The sequence below is a fragment of the Leptosomus discolor genome, chromosome 4, assembly GCF_034619465.1.
Source record: "Leptosomus discolor isolate bLepDis1 chromosome 4, bLepDis1.hap2, whole genome shotgun sequence".
Taxonomy (NCBI): domain Eukaryota; kingdom Metazoa; phylum Chordata; class Aves; order Leptosomiformes; family Leptosomidae; genus Leptosomus; species Leptosomus discolor.
In genome coordinates, this window is record NC_141394.1 from 19940691 (window position 1) to 19954217 (window position 13527).

Below are 13527 nucleotides of genomic sequence, written 5' to 3' on the forward strand. Positions count from 1 at the left end.
CGCTCCGCTGCCTGCCCTCCCCTCCTGCCATCTCCGTCAGTGCTGTGGCACCTCACGGCCTCTTCTGCTTCTGTGCCGGGTGTAGGTGGGCGAAGGCTGTGCTCTCCCCGCTCTACAAGGGTGGAGAAGGGACTTGTTTGGCCTTGGCAGTGCCTGTTGAACCTTCACAGCCGTAAAGCTTGAAAGGATGAATGGTTGCAGTGTATTTGCATTATCTCCGGGTGGAAGGTGACACTGGGGTTGCGCATGCTGCTGCGGTGGGCTAGCCTCACCCAGCCTGGCTGCGTTCCAGTCCCGGACTGGTGTTACAACCCTTCTCTCACACCGCGGAGGTGCTGTGGGGTCACGTAAAGAAACGGCAGCTCACCTACGAATGGATTTCTTCGAAATGCTTACAGGGCAGACAGGCCTTGGGGCCGGGTTTGCCTGGAGGCGCTTGGGTGGGTTCCTCTGCTTCCCTTCCGAGGCGGAGAGGGGCACCGACCCGCCGGGAGGGCCTGGGGGGCAGCCGCAGGGCTCCGCAGGCGGCGGGGGCGGCTGGAGCAGCCGCGTCCCCTGCGCGGCTCCTGGCCGCTGTCGCCACGGCACGGCCTCTCCCAACCCCTTCGGTTTCTTTTCGCACCGACTCGGAACCTTTTTAATTATTATTTATTTATTTTCCCCCGGAGGCGGAGCCGGAGCCGGAGCCGGAGCTTGCTTTCCTCGTACCTGCCCCGCCGGACGGGGCGCCCCGAGCAGCGCCGGTGAGGGCCGGGCCGGGCCGGGCCGGGTGCCGCCGAGCCGCCCGCCGCAGGTGAGGGGCCGGGGGAGGCAGTGGGGGCTGCGGGCAGGGCAGGGCGGGAGCGGGAGCGGGGCTGCCTGGGTCCCGCTGCCGGCGGCGGGAGGGGGGAGCCCGGGCCGGCGCCCCGCGGTCTGTGCCGGGCCAGGCTCCTCGGTGCCTCCGGCGGGCTGCAGCAGCCCCCCGTGGGGAGCACGTTTGGGAGACGGGAGCAGCGAGGGGGGAGAGTCGGGTCTAGAGTCGGGGCGGGGCGGGGCGGGGCGGGGGCGCCGGTACCGACACGGCGGGGCGGCCGGCTTTCCGCCCGGGGAGGTGCCAGGGCTGGCCGGCGTTCTGCGGAGGGGATCGGGCACTTCTGGTAAAGGAGGTGCAGAGGTTGGCTTCTAGAAGGGACGAAACCCAAGCAAAGCCCCCTCCCGCCTTTCTGGGCGGCAGGAATCCCGAAGGAAAAAGGGTTGGCGGTGGGGTCTGAGGTGCCGATGGACGTCTCTGTCCGGAAACACCACAAATGGTGCCCCAGGCACCTGCCTAGCAGCAGCGTGAGGGATTTCTCCACAGAGCGCTCACCTTTGCTCGCTCTCACTGCTGCCGATCAGAAAGGGGTGAACTCTGTCCTGCCGGTGAAGCGGTGCTGGCCGGGCGCTGATGCTCCTGTTGTCCCTTCTGTCTCCTGCCCAGGACAAACTGTTCTCCCCTTCGCTGGAGGGTCACGGCGCAGCTTTCCAGTCTCCACATCCCAGGGTTTATGTGCGAATCCAAGCAGAATGGATCGCTATCGATATTTCGTCTTTAACCAGAGGAACATGGTCGTGCTGGGTCTCTTCCAGATAGCCTTCAGCACGGTGTGCGTCGGCAGCGGGTTCATAGATGGCCTTTTCAGAATGGAGTCTCAGCTCGGCAAAACCAGAGCTCCAATTTGGGCTGGGATGGTAAAGTTGCACTATGTTTTCTATGCTTTGTTTTGGTTTTGGTTTTGATATGCCCCCCTCGCTACCTACTAGTACACAGCTTGGGGCTGGGAGGGAGGCCAGGGCTTCTTGCCAGCTCTTCACTGGTTTCCTGCTTTGGACCGAGATAATAAAAGTTTCCTTATTGTGGTATAGGGAGGAGAGTGCAAGCAGACTTCCCTCTGAAGGAGCTAAATAAGATACATTTCTACTGGACAATGCAGAAAATGGGGCATGGTGGCAATTGACAGGGTTTTTTGCAGAAGCATAGTGACCACAGAGAGGCCACCAAAAATTAGGAGGGCTCCCCACGTCGGGTAGATGAACATCTGGGAGATGATCTGTGTCCCACAGCACAGTGCCACTAATTCTCTCTAGCACAGTGAGGAGCGGGTAGCGGGCATCTTCACTCCGTGGCGTTCGGTACCCTGATGTCACTGTTCATACCCTGGTGAGCTGCCCTGCAAGGGGGTTGTACTGAAGCTCTCTTCCATCCAGAGGCTGCCCATCTCCTTCCAGTAATATCTTTCTTCCATCGACAAGATGTGTAAGGGCTCAGGAAAGCAGTGCATGTTTTTAGCACTCTAATTGGAGCCGTAAGGCCAGTTGGAGGATTGCTGCTGTGGCGGTAGCGAGTGGGCAAGATGCATTTCATGCAATGTCCTGCCCCCAGGAGATGCTGAAGAGGAAGACAGAAGAAACCAGCAATTCTCTTTCCATTCCTGACCCAACAGTTACTCTGATCTTGAAAATGAGGGCTTTTCATCTGCTCTGTAGTAGTTTATCTTCTGAATCTGATTCTTGTTGTCTCACAGTTACCAGCTCCTTTTGTGCCCTGCAGGTGATGGGAGTCCCAGGTGTCTTGGCTTTGTTTTCCTCTCAGAGGAAGAATCCAGTTCTCGTAAGCCAGTTTGGGGTTGTTGGTGGTGGTTGTGTGTGTACAGGGCGAGTGCAAAATGTCGGGGCAATCGAAAATGGTTTTGGTAGGGAATAAGCTGGCTGGTCCTTCTGCAGGATTGAGAGCTTATTTCCTCAAGTTACCTTTATAAAAGCCACTGCATTCCTAAGCAAAAGGAGGATGCAGCATTATCTCACTTTCTGCTGGAGCAGATGAGCGCTGGCTCTAATAACAAGCGAAAATCTGTAAAAAACGCTTGCTTTTGAATGCATTTCTTTTGGTGTTGCTTCCTGTTATTAAGCATCATGTACACTAAAATAGGAAACAAGTTAATTGACTTGCATTTCCTTGGCAGGTCTCTCCAGCCATGTAAACTCCAAGGGGGGGGTATTGTTTATAAGTAAGAGATCTCTCAGAATGAAGTCTTTGGGTCCAACTAGTACCCGTGGTTAGGATTTGGGACTTGATTGTAGCTCAGAAATCAGTCTCATGGAAACCTTTACTGCTCTGTGTTTGGCTTCCAAGCGACTGTTGCTACCAGGTACTTTTTAGTGTTACGGGAGGTCAAAGCCTTGTACCTGCAATGCTTGTTAGTACATTTTGTCTGTATTAGTTGCATTGATTTGTCAGAGGATAGTTTTAATTCCTTTCCCCTTTCTTTTTCTCCTTTCATTTCTCTGTCTAGGTGAATGTGCTGATAGTTGCTTCCATAATCTCTTGTGTTGCCATCCTCACCGTAATAGTTTATAGCTCCTTCACACTGAACTATGGTGAAGAGGAGGAGCTGAGTTCTGCCCCAGTCCATGTTATCCATACCGTAAGTATTGATACTATGCCTGTTACTGGGGAACATGACCGTCTTAATCTGCAAACACTACTAGGACTAGGCTTGACTTGGAAAACAGAACCAGACTTCCAGGGTACCTAAATCAGAGTTTGAACTGGTGCCTGCAGCAAGGCACTTACTTAATTGTAGACTTACCCAACTGGTTTTTTAAACATCAAGTTAGGTACCGAAAATCACAAAACCCACACAGGGCTAGGTAGACATTTTATGGCTAGCTCCTGCCGTTCGCTGCCACTGCAGCATGGCTGGTAGCGGTGGCTATGTGAACTAACACCCAGCTCACCTGGATGCCCATCTGAGAAGTAGCTGCTTGAGAGCAACAGCTCGTCCCCGGAGGTGTGCGTGCCAGGTGTGTGCCTAAACTCACTACGGTCGGGTTCACTGCTGCTGCCGCCAAGCACAAAAGGGTTTGGGTTGTGCCAGCAAAAAATCACGGTGCTGCTCATGAAAAGGGGTAGGTGCTGGCTGTATCCCTGGCCTGGTCTGAGATGGGAATTGATAGGCTCAAATCCTTTCCAGCATGCACCTCAGGTGATAAAGTTACAGCAGTTACAGGTCACCTGGTTAAAAGTGGGTATTATTCAAGTGTATCCCCCACAGGAAAGCTGGAGAGAAGGAATGAGTTAGCCCTTCTGTACCCCAAACCTGGTACAAGCGGTGGCTCCCTGTAGGGATGAAGACATTCTGGGTAGATGAAGCTGTTTGTTAGTTCATTGCGGGACAAATTGGAATGTCAGGCTCCTAAGTTGCAGTATAGCAAGAAGATATTTCTCATATTCAGTGTGAAGAAGAGCAGCCATTCTTTGGATTTCTACTCATTGTTAAAGTTTCCAAACCTGATACCGTTGCATAGTGTCTTACATTTAATCAGAAGCCTTATTTTACTTATTTTTATTTTGCTTCTTTCCTGTTTGAGGTTCACACTTGGCTTAATCTTCAGAGCACAAGGAAGAAAAGCCTTAAATAACACTAACTCTGAATCAATTGCCTACGATGCAATTGCAGCATTCTTGCAGTCATTAGAATATTTTTTTGGTGGAGAGCTTCACTTGTTGAATATGGCTTTAACATTTATTTTTCTGCTTGCAGCAGTTCGTACTTAATAAAGTAGTCAAGGGTGCTAACGTAGCCATGCTAGCTGCGTCTATCTGCAGTGCTTTTGTGGTGCTGGTGATGGCTTACTTGGGATGCCGGAGTCTTCCACGCTGCTCGTGCTACGACAGTGTAACTGGGATGGTGAGTGAGGAGCCCAGGACACCTGTTTATTTGTACTGGGTGGGAAGGGAAGAAACTGGGGAGCGGATGTGCTTTTCTTCTATAAACCTGGCCTCAGCTCCACCTCAGTCATCCAGGGCTAATTCTAAGAAATTAAGTGGATGTTAGAAGGGTTTTATACTTTTTTATTTTTCCTTTTGCCACCTCCCTCTTGTTTACAGTCTTGTGTAAGTTATCTCCGTTTTCAAACCATTAGTGCTGAACCTAGTGTGGTCCCATTTCCTATGAATTCCTGCTCTCCTCAAAAACTGCTCCTTCTTCTCTCACTGTTAAACCAACGACTGCTCCTGGTACAGCATTTCAAAGACTTACTGGTACTTGCAAGCCAAGATGCCTTATCCCTAGAACTACAAATTCAGTAATAAAAATATCCCCTGTACCATGTGTGAAGTCTAGGGGGGGCACCACATTTTACTGCTAATTTGTGAGGACTCTACCTCAAGTGATGGGGCACACACCCGATGTCTCTGCTATGTGAGATCAGTAAATACCACCCACTTCTCTACTAGAGTAATTCTGATGCTGTATTAAACATGTACATCCGACCATCTCATTTGGTAAGGAATTAATGGGTACAGGTCACAAGGCAGCTGTTCTTGAGCCTGAGTCTGTAATGTGAGGCTGCTTTAAACTTCCAAACTAAAACTTGTCAGGAGGAGTGGACTACGCAGGCTTTTAAAATGAGTTCAGGTGTATCTTCTCGAACAAACTCACAGAAGAGGTTTTTGATGGCATTGTTTCATTCATAGGAATGGTTGCAACCTAGCGAGGACCAAAATCAGGCTGTGGAAATGGTTTGCGCTGTGCAAAGTGAGTAACTCTTTCCCTCCATGTGTTTGGATATTCACCAAGGACGTGGAAGGAACATCCTGAATAAGCTTTACATCCCAGACCAAAACCCTGATAACCAAAATACTCCGAGCCAAAAGGAGCTCAGGATTTTGTACAAGTGTGTACACCAGGTTTAATGGTTTCCTCTCCTTCCCCATACAGGCCCTGGGGACAGAATTTTTAACTTCCCAGATCGGTTTCCAGCCCAGGACTTGGATGCAGAGGAAGATGCATCCAAACCTCCACCATATATCAGAATGGCTTGACAAAGTGGTCGAACATTTTAAAGCTACTAGTCTAAAAATGTAGCGAGACAGATCTAAGGCATTCTTCGCCTTTAAAGATGGTTATGCACTTTTCCTTGATCTTTCGAAAAACACACACTGAAAGAGAGAACTACTGAATGCCCAACGTTAATCAGAGATCGCAGTGCAAAGGGGAAGATCTGCAGATGTTTTTGGACATTCAGAATTTGTGTAGTTAAAATACCTCATTGCCTCTGGAAAGCGTGAGTGTTTTTTCCTCCAGCTTTTGTACTGAAATCACATTTTATTCCACCAGAATTCATTGTGCAACTTGTCTAGCAGTGCTAGCCTTAGGCATTCAAATATTAAATACAGTTCATTTTTAAAAGAAGCTGTTTGTGGAGTGTTTTCCCCCTCCAACTGCTGTCTTAATTTCTCCCCCTCACCCATTGAATTATTTGGCTGATACAATAGTGGGTGAAGGATAAGGAAGGACTAACTGCATTCTTGAGCTTCAGAGTGCTTTACCTTTTCTTCTGGGCAGGGATGGGGGCAGGTGAAGTTTATGATACGAAGCCTCACCAGTGCCATTCATATACCTCCATCAAAATGTGGCTTCCGTGAAGCGTGTATGTGTCGTTACAATTAGTCTTAGTGCTGAAGTGTAATGCTAGAGTGTGGTAGGAAGTGGAGTTGCAGTGGCTCCTCTTACAGTGTAACTTCAATACTCTGAATTCAGTTCAGGTTTTCTATTTTGACTTTGGAGACACAGTTTATTTTGAGGCCCATTCTGCTAAAATTTATTATGGATCTAGACTAAGGTCCTCTGTTGGAGCTTCTGTAGAAGACCTCTTGGTCCTCTTGACCAAGGAACTACAGTTTTCAATGAGTTTCCCTCGTTTCCTGAGGTGCATAAAATTCCCATATGTACTTTGTGATTCACTTTCAGGTAGGCTTAGAGGTGTCTGTTGAGTGAATGTCTTGCCTGCGGGGCTTGAGCGTGAAGCGGCAGATTACTTATCCCACTGTGTAAGTTAACATGGCACGTTCATTTGAACAGGGCTTGGAAAGCAAGTTCCCATCTTGAGAAAGTGCTGTGAGCAGTAGGATAAGTCATGCCTACCATGAGGCATGTAACTCCAGGAATGATCTCGTGTAACATTTATCTTACTGCAGCATGTATGGTGCCTTTCCTGTTCCCAAGAGAAGAGGGAATTAGATTGTTCTTGTTTTTTTTTTTTTTTTTCTAGACTGAAGTCTTTTTCATTACACTAGTGAAGGGACTCCAACAGCTAAATGAAGACCTTCACATGATGAAAGCACTGTACAGACAAAATGCCAGGCAGTCCTCTGAGTCCGTGCTTATCACACATGCGCTTAAAATGCCCTTGGTTCCAAAACAGCTTGCCCACAGCTATATCATCAAAAGTTAGCATTACAGTGTGCAATTAATCCTGGCACATGCAAGTTAGCAAATCTTGTCTGACTTTGTAGCCTCTTGGGGTTGGTGAAGTGCAGAGATGGACAGTTAGTTTCTATTAAATTATTTGTAAAATTTGTAGGACTAAACATTTTCAAATTGAGAAGAGTTTATATTTGAAGATGCTTTACACCTTTCGTTGTAATCTCAAACAGAAAAATACCCTAAGCTGCATATGGAGGAAGTCCTAGTGGACTCTGGCACCCCTTTGTACTTAAGGTGCTTACCAAGTGTCTCCGTTACTAGCTTTAACCATTAAGATTATGAATAGCTGGGACTATAAAGAAAGGTACTCATATCAAGAGAGCAGCCCTGACCACCAGCCTTCCTCCGTGGCCTCCTCTGGTCACACATGGCTTCTGCTGCTGCCTGGCTTCAGCCAGGGGAACTGCCCCCATCCTTTGGTGCTCAGGCCAGCAGCTTAACTCAGGGCTGCAGGTCCTGTTCTGGCAACTGGAAGTTTGACTACACACCACAGTAGCCAAATTCTTTCTGGCTTTGGCTCTAAATAACTTCATGTGTTTGCCTATGCCAACGAAAACACAGTTGGTGTCATTGCGGATGTCCGTTTGAAGGTATCGGTGTTTGAGTTACTGTATTAAAGTAATTCAAACGTAATTCAAAAAGCGATGCTGTGCCTTTTTCTCTGGTATAGTGCCTGTCAGCAAACATCAAAGCACTGAGTATGACTGCTTTCCTCATCCTCAGATGCTTCTGGCATAATTCCAGACAGTCTGCGATTAAATGTTGGGGGTTTTCTCCTTGATTAACATAAACTACTGTTCTCGTACATTAAAAGAAAGTCAGACTCCCGGAGAGGTTATTGTGATTGCTAAGAGCTAAAAGCAGTGTGGCTTTGATTCTCCTTTAGTCTAAAGCAGATTTTGCCTTTGGAAGGATAAACTTGCTACAAGTCATTTGCTGCTAAGATGCACAGCTCAGCCACTGCATCATGTCTGGGTGGGAGCTATGGTCTCATCTGTAAATACTTTTCCGTAACTCCTTGTTACAGTATGAGTACTGTACTGACTACAGCTCAACAGTGTTGGATGGCTGGTTGAATGGAGCGATTAGATTTTATTGTGAGCACGCAGAGAATACGGGTCACTGGTCCTTGTACGAATACAGCACTGCTTCCATCAGCTCAGAAGGATAACTCCTGAGAGGAGGGTGTGAAATCTGCAGCTCTCCTGCGGGGCAGGGGCCACCGCAGCTGATGCGGGTCAGGGCCTCCTGGCACAGCACTGAGGACCCGGCCCATTCCTCCCAGGCAGCTGTGAAAGTGGTTGATCGGTGGCATTAGTGACAGGCAGACCTCTGCCGGAGTGGCAGGTACGCCTTTGGCTGTGAAATACCCTTAACAGCAGATGTCGATGTATGAGTGTGTAAAAGAGAAGTATGCTCTATGCTGCTTCTAAATAAAAATGTATATAATTGATTCAGCAGCAGCTGTAATGCCCTCGATGGCCCTATTTCTTTTTACAGTCTTTCCAGTGGTGTGATCGCAGCATCGCTATCACAATACCAGTGCCTAAGATCACTTATAGGCACACAATTTCAGCAGTTCTTTCTACAAAAGGTGAGTTTCTAGAAAAGAAACAGCTGCAATATGGAAATGGGTGGAAACTGAATACCAATTTAATGTCACTCCCTCTAATTGGTTAGCATTACAGAAAATATATTCCTGATTGCAGCTTCCAGTGCTATATTTAGCAGCCTGTTCCACACACTAGTTACAGTGCCTTCCTGGAGCCTGCCTGTACCTCCAGGGACATTTCATGGTTTGCTTTCGCTGATGGAAGTCACTTGGATTTTTATTTATGATGCAAACGCACATCCGTAGCACCTCCAGTAGAAATGGCCTCGTCATTTGTTCCCCACAGGCTTTTCCTTGTTGGCAAGATCCCAGGAACCGAGCTGACTTCTTTGTTCCTTTCCACCCCTTTGGGGTGGGCAAAGGCCCGTGGCTGCTGGAGGCAGGTACGGTTCCACGTGACTGGGTGGCAATCTGTGTCGAGGAGCAGCCGTAGCAGCAGGTACACCTCGGCACAGTGCCTGCAGAATGCCGCAAGTAAAGCCCAGGGGAAAAAATAGAAATTCCAGGTTCCACCTGAGCCCAGAGCTTGTTCTGCACTGAAACACCCTGCACACGAGTGCTGCAGCTTAGCCACGAGCACCCTATGCTTCGCTGCCAAGAAATGGAAATAACTTTGCATTTTGAAGAGGAATAATAGCTGCAAACATGCCTCAGATCTCCTTCAGGCCAAACATACAGCTCTTTTCTTGGGTGTGTTGGAAACTGCCCATCCAACCTGAGCAGCCTGTGGGCAGGACACCAGGACCTCCCTTTTGACATCGGTTACAGACCCTGGTTACGTGGACCTGCACAAAAAATCACACAGACACCAAGCACTTTCACACTTGCCTTTTGTTAGCGTTATTTCTATTAAGTCAAAGACGAGGCATTTACGTCCAAGGATGTTTTTCTCTCTTGACTAGGCTTAGGCAAATGTCACTCTATTCCCTGACACACAGGACAAGGTGCACAGAATCCCTGGGCTATGAAAGCGAAGGCTACCAGCCTCTCTGTTAGCAGTGGCCAGAGTTAATCACAGGGCTAGTAGGGAGGTTAATCAGTGAAGCTGGTTCTGTGAGTTAACGTTCAACTAAGGGCAAAGTATTTGCTGAAGCCATTTCCCCACAGAGAGGGCTGGAAGGTGCTGGGGGAGGAGAGGAAGAGGAGGGGTCTACATCATGGTAAGGATCAGAGAACTGTTTCAAGTACGTTTTTGACAACTTACTATTTTTTTGGTAACTTCACTTCCAGTCTTGTAATCCAACACATCACACTCCCTGACAGGGATGTTTTGCTTTTTTTTCTCAGCCTCGTTGAATAACATGACTGGTTTGAGACTGATGTGGCATACGCTGGACACTGTTTGCTACCAACATGTGGATTTAGTCTCACCATCCGTCACCCCTAGGGCAGTTTGCAAGCTCCAGAGACATAGGGGGGTCGGTGCGGTTCCTTCCCTACAATGTTAGGGCTCAGGGCCGGGGCAGTGGAAAACAGTCAGCTTTGCTGGGCACCAATCTCTTTCCCCTTTGCTGGCAAAAGGCAGTGAGAAGACAGGAGATTAAAAAAAAAAATAAATATCACAGCTCTGTGTGCTCCATAGCCCTGCCTGTTCTAGCATGAATTTGAGTTGGATTTCACTATAGGTAGATGAACTAGCCTAAAATATTTTGTGTGGGGAATGACTCCAGGAATACATAGCTCTTGCTCTTTAAAGAAAATTTATAAGCCATTTACTTCACAAGGATACTAAATTATAGCAGAAGAATTATCTGGCTTGATAAATCAAGATTTGCTGCTAAAGCCTTTGCTCAGTCTCACTGGCTCTGGTACAGCGGTTTTTTGCAGCAGCCTCCCTGGCTGGCTGCTTCCTTTTCATTCAGCAACCTGCGGTAATGCAAACATACTGCTAGGTAAAGGCAGACAGAGCCTTGAAAGTGCAGGGCAAGGCCAGGAGTAGTAGGAATCAATCAAAATACAGATATATGTTCTGACGACAGAAAGTGGTATTTGCCTGCAGCTGAAAGGAGGAAGGTTTTATTTTATTTTTTTTATAGTCAGCAGAAAGCCCACCTAATATAACTGGAGCAATGCATGTGGTTTTTGGAGTCAGTCTGTGTGATTTCTTGATCCTCGTGGGTCCCTTCCAACTTGAGATACTATTCTGTGATTCTCCAGCACTAACAGTGTGTAAGTATAGGGAAAAGTCCTTGGACTTATCTCTGACTTGAGGAGGAAAAGCCCATCAAAGCAAACAGCACTTCTCAGCCTTCCCTGATAGCTTTTCTGTAAAGATAGCATCTGCTTTGTCCTGCACCTCTTCAGGTCAATCTAACTGAAACACACTATGAAACTACATAGTTTCACTTGTGCCTTCTGAGCTGCTGCGGTAATGTCTTTTTTTTCTGTAGCTACAGCTTTGGTACTACCAGAAACATGTGGGTTCTCTTTAATTGGCATGACATTTATATGTCATCTTAATTTTTTTAAAAAAATTACTTCAGTCTGTATTTCATGCTTCATCTTCTGACTTCTGTCCACTACATGTTTCTAAATGCACTCATCACATACATCTTTTTAAAATCACTATTAGTTGCTGTATATATAGTGTTTATACTGAAACAGCACATGCAAATATTGTTAAGCCCTGCCCCCAAACCCATGAGCCTGATTTCGGATTACAGCTGGTGTTCTCATTTGCCAAGTTCTTTGCCCTAACCGTGTCTCTTGAGTCACTTCTGTGTCTCTTACTTTGCCCTGTGCAGGCAGCCCTGCAACCCTGACTGACCCGAGTCTTTGCTACATCAACAGTCCATCACACATAAAACTTGAGAGCTGGAACTTTAAAGCAGCTGGACCCCCATGAGTGTCGTGTGTACCACACAGTCACCCCACTGCTGTAACAAAAATTTGTAATTGTGTACAAACATCAAGCCTCCCCCTGCCCCCCCCCCCCCCCCCCCAAGTGTAGCATTACATTGCCAAGGTATGCATGCTTATGCCAAACAATATATATGTGAATACACGTATTTTCTGGTCATCATTTTATATATATAAAACATAGATCTTATATATATTTATAGATCATGATCTATCACCATGCATAAAAATTAAATACACCTGTTTAATGAAAGCCAAAACTTTTGAAACTAATTATTTCGCCTCAGATACCATTTGAGCAAAGCACAACCATTGCAAGACTTTTAGAAGCCAATCACAAGGGCTGCCAACATTGTGCTTTTTAACAGCAGCATCACAGTGACTCAGATATTAGCTCGGTATTGAAGTTAGTACTTCATGGTAGTAATGAGGATGAATAATCGTATACAGGAACTCGAAAACCCCCGCTGATTAGCAAATATTTTTTATCTGCAGCTGAATCTTTAGTTGCTGAAGCCAGGAGCGCTTCATTGCCTCTGATTTACGAGTGGGTTAGAAATATCCTGAAGTAAATGGAAAAGCATGTATTTTAGGGTCAGTTTAATCTTTTTCTCATTGTGTGCCCTTCCTGGAACAAGCAGAGAACCGGGGGACAGAGGACTACAAAGGACAAGAAGAACAGCAGCGCCTCAACACCCCTGAGCGGTTTGTGTTTTCCTGCATAGGGGTGGGTGTCAGGGATGTGGGGGTGACCAGGCTTTTGCATAGAGGCAGCCAAGAACATCAACCCATACCTCCACCTTTCTGCCACAGCTCCAAAGTGGAGCCTGCTTGCCCCAGCCTCGGGGAGGATATCAGCCTTGCTGGGAGAGGCACGGGCAAGTAAGGCAGGGCTGAGGGGTATGCCCTGGAGAGCACAGCCAGACAGGCTTTGCTGGCCAAAAACACCCCAACCCAACCCCAAATGCTTAGGAACAAATATAAGTGCAGGGTCAGCACATGAGACACATTCCCCTACTCCACCACCAACCACTTATAGCTCAGAGCCCCCCTCCCATGCAAATGTCACACACAAAAATAAATTCTGTTCTGTTAACATGTAAAGCTTTTTTCTTAAACCTTCAGAAAATCCTAGCCATGGCCAGGACTTGCAGTTTAACTGTGGTGCACAAAGGACAACATAATTTTGCTTCAACTCGTCTTCTGCCAGCTTCACTTGGTAGCACCACGCTTCAGTTGTTGATTATTTTTTTTTTCCCCCCCTTGGTGAAGGCTGAAGATGGGGGTTTAAAGCACCTTCAGCAGCCTGCACATCACCAACATCCTGCTGTTAGCCTGCTGCCACGCAGGGAGGAGGGGAAATAAGCAAGCTGGAGGAAAGCCTCCCCAGATCCAGGGGGCTGCACCTAAAGAGGCAACAGCCTCAGAAAGGCTGTGGGAGAGAAATGGTCTTCAAATACGGCCTTTGCTTTACAAGGAGTGATTTAGCTGCATGGTATGATGTTTTTAAAAGTAAATAACTAAAAATATTCATTAAGAGGGAGTTCACTGTATTGCCTCATGACAGCCTTTTTTCTGCCTGTGACCTTTTCAAAGTGGCAATGCAAATAATAGTAAAAAAATAATAATAATAAAAAAAAAAAGGAAGTACTGAGCTAAGATCACAGTCTTATGACTCTTATTTTTCACATGCTCACATTCACACCAGTTGTCTCTTCCCTTTTATTTAACACCTCTGTGTGCACAAGTGTGTATGAAAAAATATAGGCT

The 13527-nt window shown here is 47.2% G+C and overlaps 1 protein-coding gene across 1 annotated transcript; it reads left to right on the plus strand.

Annotated features, from left to right (window-relative positions):
* The first annotated feature begins 1542 nt into the window (after positions 1-1542).
* Positions 1543-5883, plus strand: LOC104349487 (uncharacterized). The gene is made up of 6 exons (XM_009955040.2): positions 1543-1707; positions 2567-2626; positions 3309-3440; positions 4560-4706; positions 5495-5555; positions 5739-5883. Exons 1-6 carry the CDS (start codon positions 1543-1545, stop codon positions 5840-5842), a joined length of 669 nt encoding a protein of 222 aa, XP_009953342.2. The 3' UTR covers positions 5843-5883.
* Positions 5884-13527: the final 7644 nt, after the last annotated feature.